Source organism: Hakea prostrata, chromosome 10, assembly GCF_041222555.1.
Source record: "Hakea prostrata isolate BN-2017 chromosome 10, UWA_Hpros_2, whole genome shotgun sequence".
In the NCBI taxonomy this organism is placed as follows: domain Eukaryota; kingdom Viridiplantae; phylum Streptophyta; class Magnoliopsida; order Proteales; family Proteaceae; genus Hakea; species Hakea prostrata.
In genome coordinates, this window is record NC_142609.1 from 28,794,003 (window position 1) to 28,815,499 (window position 21,497).

General features: G+C 37.0%; 1 protein-coding gene across 1 annotated transcript in view; it reads right to left on the reverse strand.

The window, feature by feature from the left end:
• LOC149002423 (14 kDa zinc-binding protein) overlaps positions 1-19,051 on the reverse strand; it is a 45,337-nt gene extending 26,286 nt beyond the window's left edge. Inside the window, exons 1-3 of the mRNA XM_089138201.1 lie at positions 18,847-19,051; positions 18,227-18,284; positions 17,532-17,621 (exon numbers count right to left, since the gene is read on the reverse strand). Of these exons, the coding sequence (XP_088994327.1) occupies positions 17,532-17,621; positions 18,227-18,284; positions 18,847-18,971 (273 nt within the window). The 5' untranslated portion in view covers positions 18,972-19,051. The remainder of the gene's footprint in view (positions 1-17,531; positions 17,622-18,226; positions 18,285-18,846) is intronic.
• Between the last annotated feature and the right edge of the window lie 2,446 nt (positions 19,052-21,497).

Consider the following 21,497-nt stretch of genomic DNA (forward strand, 5'->3'; position numbering starts at 1 on the left):
TCGGCATTAGGTGGATGGTAGGACCCATATGATGGTGTATCCTCTGTGCTACAGTCATGCTGTCTCCCCTTCCCCTTCCTTGAATATGTAGAGGAAACATTTTGGCCTCGAGATCCAGTTCCAGTATGGTCTAAATCCTGTGTCGCATGGGTGAACTGACTCTCGCCTGTGAATCTCGGTGGTCATCCTCCCCACCCTTGACTTTCAGGTCGTGGTGATGGTGGTGGTATAGCCCTAGGATTAGCTGAATCCTGATCACGAGGTCCCACACCCTCCTCATCCCCCCTCCATCATCACCGCCATCGTCGTCATCGCCGGAGGCCTGAGTCTTATGCATGTACTATACATATACATTTTTAGCAATATACATAATTTAGTAAATAATTTTTAATAACAAAAAAATTAAAAAATAGTAGGAAGAATCAAAAAATAATTTTGACACTACAAATTCATAGATCAATACTCTAAAGTAAACATAAATAAATTTGGAAGCAATCTAAGATGATTTAAGGCACAAATGAAACAAAAATAAAAAAATGAAGAAGTTGGTTACTCACCTTGAAAGATTTGAGAAAATGCACAAATGGAGGAGCAAATCTAGTGTTTGAAGGAAATGGAGTTGTAGAAATTAGGTGTAATGAGGGATGAAAGCAAGAGAAATAAAAAAAATCAAAAACAGCTCGAAATATCGCAGGCAATATCGCTCGATAGGTCGAAATGGCTCAATAGGTCAAAAATGAGTCGAAACAGGTTATTTTATAACCTACGCAAGTGTCATTTCGGCCCGATATGGTATCGAACCGAAATTTTGACTCGTATTGACCGAAATATCAAGCGATACGAAACGATACAGGCAAGGAACGATGCCGATTGCGCTCGGTCGCGCCCGCCGAACCGAGCGAAATGGCGAATAATCGCCGAGATCTCGGCGAGATCTCGGCGGCGAGATGTTCAGTTCATTCGGTATCTTTCCCTTTCTCTCTTTCTTGCTTGGATGTGAGATCGCCGACGATTTGAAAGTATGTACACCATAACCACGGAGATCAGGTGCTACAGCTCGGTATCCCTTCCATCTCCATCTCTCTCTCTGGTTTCTGCCTCCTCTTTCAATCTGCAACTACTCTTTTATAGCAGGGGGAATCTCCACCCAATCTCCAGGAGGGAATTGTTTCGCAATGGAAATAGGCGAAAATCTCTCTCCCGAGAATGACGGTTTCTCCAGTCGATGAATCCGTGAGTCAGCTTCAAAAAGCAACAAAGCCCACGTCAAGTTCTTTTTTGGTGAAAACTCACATCCAAGCATGGAACGTTCGTCGCTCGGTTAGGGACCCACGACCCAAAGAGCAGGAAAAAAAAGAAAAAAAAAAGTTGAAGTTTGGCGGAAAATCGCGATTTTCCGGCAAATTTGGAAGTTTGCCGAAAATCTTGGTTTCGCCGGAAAATCGACGATTTTCCGGCGACATATTGTAATATCGTTTCGATGGCATTTTTATTTCGCCTTCTGGCGAAACCAGCGAATTTCGCCGATATTTCGGCGAAATTCGCCGATATAACGTTCCATGGATACAGGACACATTTCATGCCTGTAACTGTATTTCATTTCGATTAGGAATTTTGCAGACATTTCGGTCAAAATTTCGACCATTTCGATCGAATTTTTTTCCATGTTCCACACATCAATAAAGCCCTTCCGTCACAGCTTGTTTGGGAAATGGTCTACCCTCTATAACGAATCCAGCCAATGTGTTCTCCCATGTTTTCCTTACCCTGACTTCATCTGCAGCATCAAGACAGACCTCATCGTTTGAGTCATCACTATCATCTTCATAGGTAAGTGCATCTTCTACAGAAGGAGGGGAAGGGTTGTCGGAGTAATTATCTGGACTACCTTGTGGGTTAATAGGAATGATGTTCCCAGGATTTGGAGGGGTTGGTTCCACAGGTAGGTTTCCTGGCAAGATGATGGTTCACCAAGATGAATATTGTGATGAGAAAGGAAGACAAGAGACTGACACTCCACAGGGAGGACGATGACCACTCCTCAAGGAAGACAAAAAAAAGCCCAAATTTCTGTTTTTGCATATTTGTTGGCCAAGTAAGTCACGGATGATGACAAGTTCTACCATTTTCATATCGGAGAAATAAAGTTGTTAGCTCACTAAATTACAACAACACTAGGCTAGTACAAATAAACATTTGATATTTCCTGAGGCACCCATTTAGGGCCTCTTTTTCTATTTTAGAATCCCTAGTTTTCTCCATTACTTCCAAATCTAATAATGTTAGTCCTCAGGTGTACCGACATAATTTGTGAAATTAGGTAGAAGAACTAAATTCAGCAATTTGAGGGTCTAATGTGTAAATCCCAAGCGCCTCAACAGAGTATGTCATGTGCAACTGTAGTTACATTGGTACAATACTGACATGGTGAAAATTGTTGTGAGGGAGATTCCACAAAATCATTATTGTAGGAAACCAGACTTGATCATAAACAAAGAAGGTGATATAGATGATAATGTTTCAAAAGAAATTAAACAAAATGGATGAGGTGACAGGTCCATCCAAAGCAATATTTGATTGGTGTATCCCTTTAAAAATTACAAGGAATTTTTATGGAAGAGTCATACAACCAGCTATGTATGGTGCAAAATGTTGGACAATTAAGAGCCTTTGTGTAGTGGAGATCAAGATGTAAAGATGCATAGTGACAAAACTAGGAAGGATAACTAACTGAACCAGGGGTAGACCTAGATGACCAAAGGAGAAGTGAGGAACCAAATGCATGGGTAGGCCTGTATCAAGTATAACCACAAATAGAGTTAATGAAGGGAAAGTGATAAAACCCTACTAATACTTCCCAAAATCCATACAAGAATGCAAGAAATAACAAGATAACACTGGTTTCTATGGTGCCAGTCACCCCCAACACCTCACTGTGTTCCCTCAGCCTACGGCTGCCCACAGGAGTCTCCAAACATTCGATGCCCTCTCCTCACTCTTCTCCCTCTATTTATTATCTCAATTAACCCTAACTAACCTTCATTCCACCTGGCCTCATCCTAGGGTTCTAACACTTCTCCTCTATTTATTATCTCAACTAACCCTAACTAACCTTCATTCCACTTGGCCTCATCCTAGGGTCCTAACAACTACCGGCCTCTCGAAAATCACCTTGTCCTCAAGGTGATGGAAATTTTGAAGAAGTTTAGCCCTCTGCATGCTTGCCAAGTAAACACACTAGGTCAGCATCTTGACTGATAGCCTTCTTTGGCTTCCCATACTCTGGGTACCCCCGCAACTGTAAGCAGCCCATATGAAGAAAAAGAAAACCTTGAAAATTACAGCAAAAGCACGATCCCTTCCTGCTCCAAGATTTTCGCTTCCATTAAACAACCCAACTCCAAATGCCACAACCCTAGCAAAAGTCTGAGGAACTTGCACGTGGTTGGAAGAAGGGCATCGGTGGCCAATTTGCTCAGTTTCCACTGCCATTGCGACGCAAGCCTCACGCTGCATTTGGCTTGGAGCTAGGAGGAACAGTAGTGTTCCTAAAATGCCCATGGCAGTTTTGCTTTGTCAATGGGTTGTTTCCAATCTGGGCCTCGATTGACAATACCCAAAATAGAACTGCTGGGCTGGGCCTGAAACCAGTAAGAACCCATCTGCGAACCTCAATTCCATGACTCAGATCCAACGTCTTCCCATTGTGGGTTTTAGTTGGGTCTTTTAAAGCCCATAGTAGGTCTTTTGAGTTGGTGGGGTTCCAATTTAAACCCTGGGTTAAGATAAATGGGATGGGTAATGGTTTGATGGAAGGAGTTGGGTTTTGGGTCATGAAACCGTAATGGGCCCAAATTAATTCTTTTGAATGGGCTAGGTCTAAACACTTAAAAGTGTGGATGAAGGAATATAGGTTGGGTATTGGACTAATGGAATAAAATGGGGCTGGGGTTTAAAGAAATAGGTTGGGCCCAAGAAGGTTTCTTTGGGAACCAAGCGGCCTAATCTTTAAACTTGGTTCGTTTGGGCCCTAAGTGTGATAATGGGCGAACCTGAGTTGGGCCAAAGTTATGGCTCTTAATGAATGAACCAAACCCATGAACCGATTTGAGGTGAACCGAACCAATTCGAAAAACCCTAACTCTCCATCGTCTTCTTCTTCCTTTCCTGCGAACAAAAAGCTTCGCCGCCGCCTGCCGGTTTCCGCCAGATGCTTCTGACTCTCTTCCATTCCCCTTGTGACCCTCGTTTTTCATTTTACCGCTAAGATCAAGAGCCTCCGCAACCTTCAACCCTCTATTTGGCATTTTTCTCATGGTTTGGTGAGAAATGACTGCTGCAACTAATCGATTGCAACCATCGGCCACTTCCTGCGCCTTTACCTGCGCTTGATCGATGTGGTGCTGCCATTCCTCCTCTCCAAGAACCAATGCAAATTCGATATGATGAAGCTTTGCATTCTCCCCATCACTGAAATTAGTAACTAGCGCTTTACTGAAGTTCGCCCAGGTAAACTCCAGCCAAGACCTTTTGTATACCCAATCCAATGCGTTTCCCTCCAAGTGTTGGAGAGCTATGCCTAATCGTTGGTCATCCTCGATGCTGCGTTCCCAGCAAAAGAACAGGATCTCAAGAAACCAACTCGCACATCTTCTTGTGCCTGAAAATAGTGGCAATACCATCGCCTCTCTAGGATCGAACTGCTCTGATTCCAATTGATAAAACCCTATTAATACTTCCCAAAATCCATACAAGAATGCAAGAAATAACAAGATAACACTGGTTTCTATGGTCCCAGTCACCCCCAACACCTCACAGTGTTCCCTCAGCCTATGGCTGCCCACAGGACTCTCCAAACATTCGATGCCCTCTCCTCACTCTTCTCCCTCTATTTATTATCTCAATTAACCCTAACTAACCTTCATTCCACCTGGCCTCATCCTAGGGTTCTAACACTTCTCCCTCTATTTATTATCTCAACTAACCCTAACTAACCTAGGGTCCTAACAGAAAGGATCCATGTAACCAACCCCATTTGGTTGAGAAAAGGCTGAGTATTTGTTGTAGATATTGTTGCAAGACCTTAATCACTACATGTGGCTTGCATCAGATTAGGTTCAGTATGGTCGGCTTTGCATTAAAATAAAAGAAATAATGTTCCTCATTCCTCTTACTAGTGCATCGTTATCATATATCCATGGCCTACTGTTATATGCATGAACAGTCATCCAAGAAGAACATCACTCAACGCCATGGGGACATTGCTGCACCACATATTTTCTTCATAACCAGTAGTCAACTCGCTGCTCCATCATTTTCATGCATTCAGTCAACTGCTTCACCTATGAATCACTTGAACATCAAAATTATGGATATTGGAATAACCCTCAATTGTAGCTCTGGTACCAAATTAACAGGATCGACTTAGCATAGCAGCAACTGACTAAGCCCTACCACAAGTAAAATTATAGGGCAAAGCTCCCAGCAGAACAAGGGATTTCAATGCTAATGAACCATTGCTTGCATCAGGCCTAATCTCTAGACGAGTATGAGCTTAGGTCAAAGCATAACAACTCCGAAGTCTTTCCAGGGGAGGGGTGGAGAATGGCCTGAGTTTCAGCAACTATCAATATCTGACAACCTGCAGGGTACTGATCTGAATCTAGAAAGTAGCATCCAAATTAGAAGCTTAGTACCACTGGCAACATGACTTCTTGCTGCAGGGTAACAATAGATGAAGAATGGTATTCAATTGATCCAAACATGAAAATAATAACCCTCCACTTTAATGGCAAAGCAGGATGCCAGCACAGATTCAGAAGTAGACCTTGAACAACCTGAAACAACTAAGGGGAATAAAGGCAATAAGAAGAAAACAGGGGAACAAGAAGAGGAAAAATCATCAAGGCCTTTTACCTATGGTGTAGCTCAGTATGTGCATAACTAGCAAAGCATCTCATTTAGTTTGTTGGGCCTCTCGCAAAAAAGAAAGGCAGAAACACAAGCTTTCTTCAACTTCAAAATTGTAATATATAGAGGGTTGCAGTACCTCTTAAGAAGAGTACAAAAGAATAAAAAGTACTAAAACAGGCCATGATAGATGTGCACGTCCATCTAATCCATCTTATATGAAATTAAACGTTTCTATTCTTTGGTTTAATAAATTCATATTTATCATTCAATTGTTGTGGAAAAGTATCCATGTATTATTATTAATTGGTAATCATTAGGTTTAGGTTGGACAGCCTTTATCATATGGTCATCACATTTAGTACACCTAGTCACACTGATGGCAAAATACAAATGTGAGTACACATAATGGAAAGTATGTAATTATGCAGAATTGCAATGATTCTGCAAATACATAAATATATTAAACTTAAGTGGGACATATAGAGGTCTCCTAGTTTCACTTTAATTGCACAGCAGAACAGTAGCGGAAGTCTTAAGGTTATCTTAGGTCTGCCCCAAGTCCAACAGAGGCATATCCTTACACTCAGCTCTATTTGATTCTTTCATTCATTTTCATAGGTTTGAATTCGAACATTCTTTCCTTCATTTTAATGGTCAGTAAGCTTTTGTGGTCTTTCTTTTAGTCCATTACACTACTTGAGTTCCTATCACCTCATTCATGTCGGCGGCTTATTCTACTGTCCTTCGGAGTTTTTATATATATATATATATATATATATATATATATATATATATATATATATATATATATATATATATATATATATATATATATATATATATATATCAGATTGTAAGGATGTTCCAAATTTATTCATGTTTCTTTCACATGATAGATAGATTGGCTGTGTATAAACACTTGCCTAAACCAGATTGTCTTCGTAATATTTTTAATGAATATTGCAGATATATTGTTTATAATAGTTCATCAGATTTACATGTTTGCCTATGCATATTAAATATATCATCTATGAAAAAACTATATCTTCCTACAGAGATATATATGTAGATTTTGAAAAGATTATAGAAAGATATGCTGAAAATTTTACTTACAGTTTGCCTATTCCAGATGCTCATATGGAAAGATTTTACCAAAGACATTCTGATCTCTTTGATGTCTGACTTGAAGAAATTAGAATATCTTGGTCTTGAAATAGTTGATACCACTGGTGTTAAGATTACATCTTTACATAAATATAAGATTGCTTGTTATTTTCGTTCTATGCATTTTAGGCATAAATTGCATGGTAATAAGCATGAAGATATTCCTGATCAGATTAACTGTTTGATAGATCTTTTGATAAGTTTGTCAGAAAACCTAAAGAAGGATTGGGAAACAATTGAGAAAATTCTTAGAATTTTAGCTAACAGTATAGGTGAAAAGAACCTTATCCTAAAGGATATTGAGCATAGATTAAGCTTAAAAGAGAATAATTCCCAGATCATAAGGAATTTAGATTATATTAATCAGAAGATTGAAGATTATAAGAATAAGATACCGATAGTTAATTATTCCAAATTTCCTTCGAAAGAAAAAATTAAGGAATTAATTACTCAGTTAAAGGTTAAGGAGCCCAAAGATATTGAAAAACAAACATTGTCTAATTTGGAAAAATTAGAAAGTGAAGCTAAAAGAATGAGTCTTCAGAGAGAGAAAAAATCAAAAGATTTTAAACAAAGAATTAGAATCATTGACTATAAGATAGATCAGCTTGAAGCTTTGACTAAAAGGTTGTTTGGACTATGAGTGGAGAAACTCTTATGCCCAATAGAGACTATACTACTGCAATTGAAAGACTGCAAGATTATACTAGCTAGCTTACTGCAGATAATGTGGGAATCACAAAGTATTCAGCACCTGGAATGCCAGACAGGATAATTATTGTTCAGAATAATATTATACTTGAATTATTAAAAATAATTTCAGATAAAATTTCAAAGGTTCCTATTGCAGATACTAGTGGAACTAGCCAGTTGCCTGCGAACCTGAGCAACCAGTTAGATGCCCTAAATGCTTCTCTTCGTAATCTGAGGGTTGACGGAGAAAGAACATTAAAGGGTAATTTTGTAGATTATCGGCCAACAAAGGGTTATAAGATAGGACTTAAGAAATGAGTTTGACTAGACCATTTACTGGAAGTTCAGATACTCTTGAAAGGTCAGTCACTAGAAATAAAGGTTATGAATCCTCTGGCAGAAGATCCTTTGTCGGAAATATGTTCCATAGAATGATCAGATCTCCTAATGACCATAATGTGTCCTTAGAAGAAGTAATAGATGTTGACCAAAATATAGATAATTTTAGAAATAGAAGGTTGGAGTTGTTACGTCCCCAAGAGTTGTATGCTCACAATAGATTTGTTCGTGACACAAGCCTAATTCAAGCTTATCATGAACAAGCCCTTGAAGTTGTAGAAAGGCAAGTTGGAATCATCAACTTACTTTCTGAGAGAGCAATACAAGATTTGATAAGATCAAGGAAAATGAATCTTTTACACCTAGGCGTAATTGTTATAGGAGTAAAAGGTTTAACTAGAAAAGGTTTGGGAACCAAAGTACTAGTTGCCATTACAGATGATGGATGGATGGACCCCCAGAATGCCATCATAGCTGTTACCAAAATAGATATGAACAATAATTTAGGATTGTTCTACATTGCTCCTGATTTCATGAAAGAAATCAAGGATATTCATAAAATAAAAATTAAGATCCTAACTAAAGGATATGAAGATTATAAAGGTAATAATCTTCTAGTTTGTGTAGGATTTATGGGTAAATCCTCCCATAATTCTACTATAAACTTTAGAGTTAAGATTGATGATGTAATTCAAGGAATAGCATCCAGATATATCCAGTTACAAAAGCCAGTTATGGTTGATCCCACAAAGCTAGTAGGACTAGAATGGGATGTAACTCAATTGGTTCACCAAAAAGATAATAAAGTTTTTATCCCCCAAGAAAACACCCTTTATAAAGATATGAGTGGTAATACACTCCTTAGATTTCATAATTACACAATAGATAATAGTAAAAATCAGATTGAAGATGATGCTGAGTCCAGTATTAGAGAAGAACTTGATCAAAGAACCTAATGATAACAGAATTTAGGCTTAGACGAATAAGAGAAAGAGCCTTATTAAGGCAAGACACCAAAATGATTAAGATGCTGAAAAGCTGTTATATTCCAAATATGGAATTAGTTTTGAAAACTTGTTACCTGAGAAAAGTCAAAAAGAGGAGTTAACAGTGGAAAGATATGATATATCTCCTAAAGACTTAGGAAGATTAGATAGATTTCTTGAAGATTCTGCAGAAGCAATAGATAAATCAGAAGCTAAAGAAGATATAGAGGACCAGAGTACCCTGGTAGAATAAGCCAGAATCAGAATGAATCAACCTGATTTTGATGATTTTCCTTAGAGATAAATTTTGAAGAAGTTAGGATGAATACACAAGGAAAACCTTTGATCCTAACTGTCCTTATGGTCCAGATAACTCAGCTATGACGTGGGGAGATAGACCTCGACTTAAGGTTGAATAAGTAGATTATCAGTTAGAAGGCATGGAACCAAATGCTAGGATTAAACCTAGAGGAAAACCAATGCCTATTAAACACCCCGTACAGTTAGGAGTTGCTACACAAAATGGTAAACTCCTAAATTTAGGATTCCATGATCCTCAGATGTGAGACTCTACCCTTGAAGTTTGGAAACAGGGTGTGATCAATGAGTTATTTAAAGAACAAAGAATATGGATTGTAGATGATATGTATAGATACCTTGAAACATTTCTTGGAGAAACAGTTAGAGCTAATTGGGAAAGATTCAAGGTAAAAATACCCTGAGAAGTTTAAAGCTTTATTAGATTTGGGAACAAATCCCTATAATTTCACTAGTCTCATACATATGATATGCACTGGACAAGATCCAAATAGTATGCAAACCAAGTTACAACTCAGAGCATTAGCTAGTCTTGAACAGTTAAGCCTCCATGATTACAGATATATAAAAAGATTCCTAAGAGAATATTACTACTATGCTAGCCAGAGTGGTAATATTTTCAGCCAGGCCATTATGGGTAAGTTGTTTCAAAAGTTACCAGGACCTTTAGGCCAAAAGATTAAGGATTCTTGGGAACCAATGCCTAATGAACCCCTTTTTGATAATGTGTCAATTAGAATAGCACATATCATAAATAAGCTTATGGAAGAATGCACTTTCATACAGATCCAGCAACAGTTCCAAAGGGATAACTTTGGATTCTACAAAGATGTCTTCACTTCACAAGTATATGGAGAACAAGATATTGATAGGAGAAGATCTAGAAGACAATACAGGAGATTTACTGGTCAAAGAAATCCAAGAAGAATGAGTGAATACGACCAAGAAAGATTACATGACCTTGGTAAAGGATGGAAATCAAGAGGTTTTATACCAAGAAAAGATTGGTATATAAGACGATCAAGGAGAAAGAAACATTTTCTTAATCCAGATAGACATGTAAGGAGATATAATTCACAAAGAAGTAATAAAAATAGGTTAGCTTGTTATAATTGTGAATCCTTAGATCATTTAGTTAAAGATTGCCCTAAGTTAGTTAATAGTTCCAGCAAAAGAGCAGTAGTGGTAGAAAATACCGATGAGTGCTTAATTGTTGTAGACAAAGAAAAGTCAGATAATGAATCAGTATATAGTATTGTCTCAATAGAAGTACCTTGTGAAGGTACAGAAAATCTTTGTGAATAAGAAGTGTCAGATCTATTTCATCAATTGGTAAATATTGCCATGATGAAATCAAGTTGTGAAAAAGATAAACATACAGGGAAACATAGAGCAGGAAGTTTCCACATTAGATGCTCGGGATGTAAATTATATCCTGGACTAGATGTCCGATATCAGTGCTGAGAACTTGCTTGGAAGAAAGATGCAATAAGTGTTTAGATAATTCTGTAATTCTTGTCGAACAAAGAGAGAAAAATATTAAAATTACAGAATTAGAAACAAAGCGAGATTCTACTAAGATTGAACTATTACAGGATCAAATTAATATCCTTAATGCAAAAACTGAGGATATTAAATTGAACCCAAATGTTAAATGGTTTTCTGAGATAGCAATGTTACCCAGAAAATCTACTAAGTATATCCTAGGATATGATATTTGTAGTCCTGTTGATCATATCTTAGCTGTCAGATCAATGACCCAAGTAGATACTTATTTAACATTTCAAATCAACCCAAAATTTGGAATGCTGATTAAAGAAAGATCTTCTTTTGCTAGTCAAGGAATCACTATTATTGGAGGAGTTATCAATGCAGATTACGATGATCCAATAAAGATATTCTTCTTTAATCACTCAAATCAAGATAGGCCTATTACTGTAGGAGAAAAGATTGCCCAGTTCATCATTATCCCAAATTATGAACCTGGCCCAGATGTACAAAGGAGAGGAGGATTTGGATCTACTAATGTTGATAACCTTTCTACCTCCAACCATGAGATTGGAATAGCTAGGACAGACCAAGTCTAGTTATGCCAGCTAAAACCAGATTTAAAAGAACTTGAGTTTGCTTGCCAATTAAGAGTTAGAAACAAAGTCTATAACCTCAAAGGAATTATAGATACAGGATGTTCAGTATCAACCATTAATACTAAATGGTTTACTGATCCATCTGATCTAATTGAAATCCCTCCCATAATTACAAGAGGAATAGATAATATAGGATATTCAGTAACTAAAAAGCTGAAAATCCTCTCATTAGTTTCCAAACTAATTGTGGCCAGAGCCAATGGTTACAAATAGGAACTGTCCTAATTAGAGATTCGCCATGGGATTTACTTATTGGCCTTAGTTTCATTCTTGCAATGGATGGCGCATTAACCATCAACAAACATTGTGTCCAGCTTACAAGACAAAGTGTAATTATACCCACTCTACCTTCCCATCAGAGTTACGAGCGAAACGTGGTGAAGGATGATAACGTTTTGTCAAAAAGCTGTAAATGCAAGATTCTCGGATCCTACAAAATTGCAAACATAGATTTTATAGAAGAAGAAAATGAATCATGTTATCAGCTTGATTCAGACTACATAGATTTTAGAAGATTAAAAATCTCAGTGACAATCCAGATAAAACAAATAGTAGAAAAACTTAAAAAGGCTAAATTTATTCAAGATATAAATCCCCTCGAACACTGGGATAAAGATAAGCCTTATATTAAGCTCGAGATAAAAAACCCAGATCTTAGGATTGTTATAGGCACTCCTAAATACAATACTAAGGATGATGAAGAGTTTGATTTACATATAAATGAACTCTTAAAGCTTGGATTAATCAGAAATTCTAATAGTCCTCATAGATCAGCTGCTTTTATTGTCAATAAAGAATCTGAAAAGAAAAGAGGTAAAAGCAGAATGGTAATAAATTATAAGCGTCTTAATGATAACACAGTTGATATGCTTATAATATTCCCAAAAGAGATTTCCTTATAGCTCACATAGATAAAGCTAAAATTTTTAGCAAATTTGACTTAAAATTAGGTTTCCATCAGATTATGGTACATAAAGATTCCATTCCTTGGACTGCTTTTCTCACAAGTAGGGGACATTATGAATGGCTAGTTATGCCATTTGGTCTGAAAAATGCCCCCTTCGTATTCCAGCGAAGAATGGATCAAATTTTCTTACCCTACAGGAAATTTGTAGTTGTTTACATAGACGATATTCTGGTATATTCCCAGAATGAAAAAGATCACTTCCAACAATTGTTGACGGTATTTAGATTATTTAAAGATCATGGTCTAGTTATTTCCAAAAAGAAAATGGAAATAGGAAAAGATGAAATAAAATTCTTAGGCTTAAATTTAGGTAAAGAACTTGTATCTTTACAAGACCATTTTGCTAGAAAAGCCCTTGAATTCCCAGATAAACTCGAAGGAGTTACCCAAATAAGATCCATTATTGGACTAGTTAACCAGGCTAGAGACTTTATAAAAGACCTAGGAAAAATGTTTGGACCCCTTTATGCGAAAACCTCGCAAAAAGGAGAAAAAAAATTTAATCAGCAAGATATTACCTTAGTTAAGAAAATAAAAGAGCTTATCTCTAAGGTACAACCTATGAGATACCCTAAAGAAGATTGGTTCCACATTGTTGAAACTGATGGATCCCAGGATGGATGGGGAGCAATCCTCAAAATCAGACCTAATAAGTATTCTACCAAGAATACTAAAGTTTTATGTAGATATGCTTCAGGGTTACATAAGAATAAAACCCTTGCTGCAATAGATTTTGAAGTGGAATCTGTAATCAAGGGACTTGAAGCATTCGAATTCTTTTTACAAAACAAAAAGTTTATAGTTGGCACTGATTGTGAAGCCATAGTTAAATTCTACAAGAATTTAAATAAAAATAAGATTTCCCAAAGAAGATGGCTCATTTTTCGAGATATAGTAGTTAATAAAGGTTTTAATATTAAGTTTGAGCATGTTAAAAGAACTGACAATTTCATTGCAGATTATTTGTCTAGAATAACATGTTCTCAGAATATTGCAGTAGATGAGCAGATTTTATTACATGATCCTGATTTTTATTCCGATTGTGATCTAGATGGCTGATCCAGCAAAAGACAAAGATTTGTCACCAAAGGCGAAAGAAAAGATACTTGAAGAAGCAATTAAAGATATAGTGGGACAAACCACTAAAGATAAGAAAATTGTCAAGATTAGTTCTCCCAATTTAAAGGAGAAACATGTCCCAAAAAGATGTCAATTTGGCTAGAACTATTTGTTCACCATTGATCCCAGATTCCAATTCAAGAATTTACTTGAAATTGGACCTGAAGATAAAGTCGTCTTAGATAATCTCTGGGTATCACACCATCAAGTGATCCAAACCCTAGCAGATAAAAATAAGAAAGATTACTTTGCTACGGCAATGAATAGTTTATGTTATCAGATGAACATGTCACAGACAAGATCACTCTCTAAATATTGCTACTATGTGGTGATCAAGGGAAAGATGCCTGATGTTTATACATCATGGTCTGATGTTGCAATGTGTATCAAAGATTTCAAAAATCCTCTATACCAAGGGTTTACAGATTTGGGACAGGCTTTTAACTGCGCCCGAAGAACAATTGGGATTAACTTTTATAAAGATCCCAAGATTGAAAGATCATACCAAAAAGATTTTAAAGGAGCACTTATCGCTTGTGATGAATGTTCCATCACTAAGATGGAGATGCAAGATCTGGTACAAAATCTTAATACTAACAAAGCACACTGTTCTCGGTTAGTTGAAGAAGTTAATTCTCTAAGATTAAAGAACCAAAAGCTTGATCGAGAAAAACATGACATTATGACATGTCTTCTCAAGGCCAAAGATTTACTCCAAATGAATGAAGACCAGATCCACAAGGCTTTTGTTGGAAAAAATCGCAAAGACCAGGATCCAGCTCAACAGTTTGACCAAGCTCAGTTACAAGGATACTTAAAGATGGAAGCATATGTCAAGTCAATTGATATCATGCTTGAAGATATGAAGAAGATCATGGCGGAAGATGGTGGACCCTCCTCTACTGAAGAATGAATGCTATACAATTTAATGTGAGGTTAAATCTGCCAAGAAGAAAACCTCCAAAATCAAAGCTAAAGAAGGTGGTACACCCACTCAAAAGATATTTGGCAAAGACCAAGAAAAAGATAAAGAATAAGCTTGTTGTACGAGAAAGCTGTGAAAGCACCTACCTCCTTTCAGAGGTTGGAGAAGATGCCACGTACAGATTAATCTCTCTCCTTGATGAAGATGATGCCACCAGACATTTTGAAGAATAAAGCTATAGTGTCGGTGGACACTCAAAATTGATGTGATGTAATCCTTATCGTCAAGGATCAGATAAGGTTCTTTTACGATGCATTACTGACGCATCCCCTTTGTGATGGCGACATAAAGGAATCCAGATTTAGGCAGGAGCCTGTTAGCCACAGGATGTGAATTTGCATTTTGTTTTATGTAACTTTCATTTAGCTTTAATTTGCATTTGCATAAAGAACTATTTTTTCTCACCTATATAAGCGAGGCTATGTACATGTAAGAAGGCAGAATGAACAACAGTAATAAAATTTCTCTGTTAGAAAAATCTCCTGATGTCTCTTCCTCTCGCTCTCTAAACTCTGAATCCTAACAGCACAAGATGAGGAGAAGGCTGCTGCCTCCTTCGGTAAGTTCTTTTTCTTTAATTCTTAGGGGTGAGCCTGGAGTAAGATATCAAATATGAATTTCTTAATTTCTAATTTCTTAATTTCTTTTCTTTCACTTCTTCGGACTGGATAACCATAAAGCATGCCTACAGTCGTGCCTCTGCTGTTGGTGACGGCCAGTGTTATAAAATAATCCCTGATGAGTAGTCTGAGAAGATAATTGTAAGATGTGTATGCTAATAAGTCCCGTGAAAAAGTCGGAGAGGCAAAACGCTGCATATCTACAGTAATGATTCTCTAACGAAAACAGACGTTAAATAATCCTTGAAAATTATCAGAATACACTATTCTGATATAAGTAAGATGATGAAGTAAAGTTAAGGGTGCCTATCCCAAAACTACTAAGGAAGAATTGTCTGTTAACGGCTGTGTAAAGGCCTAGAGTCCATGCCAATAATAGGGCAGCAGGAGTAAGTCCCCTTTTTTTTTGGCTTAGAGGACATAAGGTGGCAGAGAATTCAGACAATTGGGCAATCGGTAGTAGAGGTGAGACAAATGAATTCTTATGAATTCGGGCATACTCCTTGGGGAAAAAAATGAGAGAGATCGTACCGGCGGTCCATAAAATCCGGCAAACCCCCCCCCTTTTTATCTGGTATATATATATATATATATATATATATATAGAGAGAGAGAGAGAGAGAGAGAGAGAGAGAGAGAGGGGAGAGGGAATAGATAAAATTCAATAGAAGTATGTAAACCTTATGAACCATGGGATAGCTTCGCTAATCAATTTGTTTAATAAGATTATGAGCACAAGGAAAATGCCAAATGAAAGGAGGAGAAGCATCATGGTACCGACCAAAAAAATAAAGAGGATTTCCAAAGTTGCAATAGTTGTAGAGGCATAAAATTGATGAATCATACTATGAAATTCTAAGAGAGGATTATTGAAACCCATTTGAAACAAAAGACCACTAATGCAGAGAACCAACTTGGTTTTATGCCAAGAATATCTACATAAAATGAGGATGTTAAGATGGATGAATGGCAAAACCAGGAACAACAAAGTAGGAATGTTCATATTATAGCTGGTGTGGGAGTAGCTTTGAAAAATGATAAGCAGGAGAAAGTTGTTTGAGGTAGCATGCCATGTTTAATGGAGGCCTTAAACTACCCCCATATGGAGGAGTGATTTAATTCGGATTCAAGGAACTAAAAGAGCTCATGGTAGAACCTTAGGAGAAGTGGTTGGAAAAGATATGCATGGCTTAGGCCTTGTATTCAGTATGACCTCAAATAGATTTGATTGGAAGGCAAAGATCTATGTTCCAACCCCATTCGTTTGGATAAGGCTTGTATTGTTGTTGTTGTTGTTGCTGCTGCTGTTGTAATTGATTAATGTGAGGGAATCTGGATTGATCTATTTCTGCTGCACATTCAGGTCATAAGATGTGGAAAAGGGGGAAAATTTTGAATGTCAACCTCCACATGATATCCCTAAGACTCCATGAAAATAATTGTAATTCATCTCAAGGGGTCACCCCATGGATTCCTAAAAGGGGACACAGATGGAACCAACAAACCCCTTGGGGATGCCATTGGATAACACATTAGGTCAGGCATGCAATAGTGGTACAACAACAACATAAGAAACACAAGAAACAGAAATAACAGAATTAAAAGGTAAACAGTGACTAAATAACTGAATTATCAGGACCTAAGACTAATTAGTAGTAATTACTAATCTACACCCCATCCCTATATTTCTGGTTCTGGGTAAGCCAGAAAGGTGACCTGAACCGAAATAGGTTTAGTCAAAGGAACCATGGCCATAGGAAAGGTCTGTCACTTTTCTGCTGCTACTTATACCATTATAGTGCTTGTGAAGCATAGCTTGTCTGCATCAACCCCTGTTATCAGAGTGCTGTAGGAAGACAACCATTTTTTGGGGGAAATTTATAATCCATTAACCAAATAGTAGCAGCTTTTTTTTTTAACTATCTTAAGTACTCATAAATCAAATAATAACCCAAAAGATAAGACCATGCAACATTAGATAACAGCTTGAGTACAAAGTAAATCTTATCCAAGCCATTATTAATTCTGAGATTCCCTTGAATTTGTGTTTTAAAGGTGCAGAGATGAAAACGTCAAAGTTAATCGCACTAGTTACTTATGGAACCATAGAAGCAGATTGGAGTACCTCTGCCTAGAAACTAACACAAGATCCTATTCTGTAAGACTGCTTGCTGGATGCTCCTATGGACAACAGCTATATAGATCCTTGTTTATTTCACTAATGTCAAAGTAGCACTTCGGATTGTCCTTGAGGCATTTAACCGGAGGAATGATGAATACCTTTGAGAGACCTGTTAATCCATCCTTAACTTTGGGGATAATTAGGATGTGCGTTGGAGCTTGTGGAGCAATGTCTCTGAATGCAAGAACCTGTTGACAGTACCAGATAGAATAAGATAGACAACCCCCATTGAATAATGACAGTTTAAAGACAGCCTACTCTATGTGTGTGGATGAAGAATGGTAACAAATAAAAGTCTTCAAACAAAATTAATACTTCTTGCTTAATCCTTTTAACTTAAGAAGGAAGCCACAAATAAATGCTGCTTGTCTGCAAATCCATTTCATTTTCCTTTATTCGAATAAAAGTAACAAAATCGCCATAAAATCAAGACCAACTGACCAATCCTCCATAAACAATGCATGGTAATTGTTATCTAATCAAATTTCAAGCAAAGCAGCACAATAATTTACAAGCATTGAGGTAAAAACATGATCTACTTAGCACAGTTGGAGGAAACCAAGAGAAATGCTAGAGGTATGGACCGGACATGTAAATGAGGGATCTCAGTTGCAGAGCAGAACGTATCCCACCCTATAAACCAGAGTGGCGCTCTGGTGCTGGGAGCTGAGATCACCTGTATTCCCATGTCGCCATATACCTAGCCTTAATGAACAAAAAATTAATTATTTCCAAGATGCATTAGCACTAACTCAGAGAAGGAGCAGCATAACACTTTTCTTTGCTAGACTACCTTATCATCTTCATAAACCACGGTGGAAGGGATTTCCTTATTTATGATTTTATCAAATCTGCACATCGGACAGAGAAAATTGATCAAATCTCCAACTCAATATGTTAAAACAACACTCTAGTGAACAACTCATATGTTAAAATACGTCTCACCAAGAATATATATTTGTTAAAGACATAATTTAGTTCAAATTAAATCATGCAAACCAAATATAATGGAAAGGGAAAAAGTTACCCCTAGTCAAGTATGAGACTTGCTCCACCTGCTGCTAATTGGTTACAAGCAGTACAGATTTCTCCGCTACGAAAATTCGTAACAGAAAGAAAAATTGTGGCGGAAGTCTAACTTAATAGATAAATTTTGACAGCATTCCATGGCTTTTCACGTCTTCACATAAAAGCAATTCAATGGGCCACCAGATAGAACAAATTTCTTAAGCTTTTTTTCATTTTACTCCTCTTTAAACCTCTCAACAATCTGGACCGCCAGATCAAACAATACGCAATCAGCTCAACAGGGAATAAATCAATTTTTTTCCTACCAAAGGCACTAAGTCAATTTTATAGGTCATTCAAAGAATGATAGCAGAGAATGAGAGGAACGAAAAAAAAAAAACTTACATTGTCGGAGAATCAGAAGGAACAGCTGCAACGGCAACTTCCTTCTCGGAAGCCATGGCAGGAGCAGAAGAAAAGTGCGAATTTAGGACCCCGAGTCTGCTGCTTGAGAATTTATCCGGTTTCATTTGATTCCTTTAGAAGTGACTTTGTCCTCCATTAATAATCAACCCAACTGATATGGCAATTTTGTCATGCGCAATAGCCAGCCGTCCCATTAGATCGGCTGGCTTCATCCTTCCATTAAAATAATCAAAACCCACCTTTAATAGTTGGTTTTTGCTGACGGTTCGCTCCAACGACAAACCAGCGGTCCGAGCTGGGCGGTTCGAGTGGGTTATGTACTAGTATTCCATACAAGTTTGATTAATACGTTTTAAAAATATAATATACACCATAACGTATATACGAATTTAAAATCATCAAAACCAGCGGTTCAATTTTGCTTTTCAAAATGTTTTGAAAATACCCAAAACCTCTGTTCTTCACCCCACCCAACTCATTTTACGATTTAGAGCTCTAAAACAAGCTGGAGAAGAAGAAGAACAGCAAGACAAAAGACGAACTTGCAAAGGAGAAACGCTTATGTTAATCACATCTTGGACAAGCTTCTGTTTCATTTCAAAATCAAAAGCCTAACAACTCTAAACACGAACCGCTGGTTTTGAAATTTTGGACGAACTGTAGAGGGAGAAGACAAAAACGAACTTGGGGCTTGCAGCTTGATGAAGGCGAACTTGCAGGTGTGAAAATGCAACAGCAATACGTGAACTCGTGTTTCATTTCAAAATCAAAAGCCCCAACTCTTGTTCTAGGTCAACCTTGAATCCTCTTGTTCTAGGCGATATCCTTCAAATTCAGGTATCCATCATCTCTCCCAATCTCTTTTGTCTATGCTATTACATTTGATAGGATTCATACGGAAGTGCAATTCTTCGAAGGTGTGGTTTTGTGCCTTAGTGGAGGATTTTCATCGATGTTTGAGTTTTTGTTGTCATTCTTCAATCTTACAATCAAGTCGACTTCATACCATCAATCATAACCGATGTTCTTGGTTGGATTGGCTAACGTTTTCCCTGCATTTCCTTGTTTGAGATTGGATGGTTTGGTTCTAAATCTGATAAGTTCCTTGGGTTTCCGCATCCTTTATTTTTATTCTTCGTTTTCTCAAATCCGCCTGATCTTGGTTGTATCCTGAAAGAGTGAAATCTGATTTTCTTTTTGGACTATTTTTTATCAGTCAGTCATTCTGTTTCTTCCATTGTAGATCCAATATTTTGGGTTTTATAATGATTATTTGGTCCAGTATATGGGAAATAGAAATACTACCCCTCACCTCATGGCGTGAATACACACACAAATTTTTTCTGCCTTCTAGAATGCTTAACTTCAAAGATGGTACATGAAGTGCTTCTATTAGCCTATCTTTTTCTCTATATGAGTTTGCCACTTCTAGAGCTCTCACATTAGTTATATGATTATGGTGGAAAAAGAAGAGCAAAATGGTCCTCTGCTTCTCTTTTCTCTCAAATTTGTTTCAAACTAATTGGTATTTAGAAGATTTTATTTTGGCATGTGGATAGATTCTATAGCCTTTGGTCATGTTTTGTTCTATTATCAGTTGTTTTCAAGTATTTTGTAGCAGTTATGCTTGGCAAACAGGTTTTTTTTTTTTTTTGGGGGGGGGGGAGGGGGATAAATGGCTTAGCATACAGGATTGGTCTCCATAGATCTTCTTTTCTCTTTTGTCTGTTGATTATGAAGTTAGTTTCTGCACTTCCCTTCTCTTCATATCAGTTCTTACTTCTGATTCCTTTCCTGGCATGAAATCTTATATTTTCCAACTAGGGATTGACTGAAGCTTTAAAACTAACTGTTCGATTTCAAATCTGCTTCAGTGCTAAATATCTGGTTTCTGTTATGAACCATTGTGTGGTTTCAGTATTTGGTTTTTGTTTTGATTTATTAGAGTCCTATTGTGAGTTTGATGTCAAACTCTACTGTTTTAAGATCAGATGCGAATCTCTTGCAGCATATTAATCATATATCATTGCTGAAAGTTGTTGGTTTTTGACACTCTTAATTGCGGGTTTGAATCCCACATGAATAATTGGTAATCACTTAATAACTTCTAATGTTTTGTTTCAAATAACCCTATTCTTAGTGGGATAACCTTTTGTTCCTTGTTCTATGCATCTTATTTGCATTTCATGATCTCCTTGATTATTTAAAAAAAAAAAAAAAAAGCCATGCCTGCCTTATCTGAATTTCATTTGTTTCTCAAATTCTATGGCATAGCCCATTTTGATTTCATCTCTCAAACTTCTGGTCAGTAATCACCACCATTGTTTGTTTACTAACATGTTATACATCATTCGCCTATTTCCTTCTTTTTCATTGATCCTATAACCTCCTAAAGCATGCTAACCTACTGCCAAACAAAACATAATCAACCTCAAATCGGCATGCATTTTATCACTAGTCCATATTAGGTTTCACATTTTTTGAGTTTTGAAATCATGTAGGGTTATATAGGTTAAAAAAAAATCTATAAAAAAATAAATGAGAAACAAGACAAAAAAATTTGAATTTTGAAGGTTTCAAATTAGAAAGTTATGCCTTCAGGAAAAGATAATAATCCCCCCCCTTTCCAA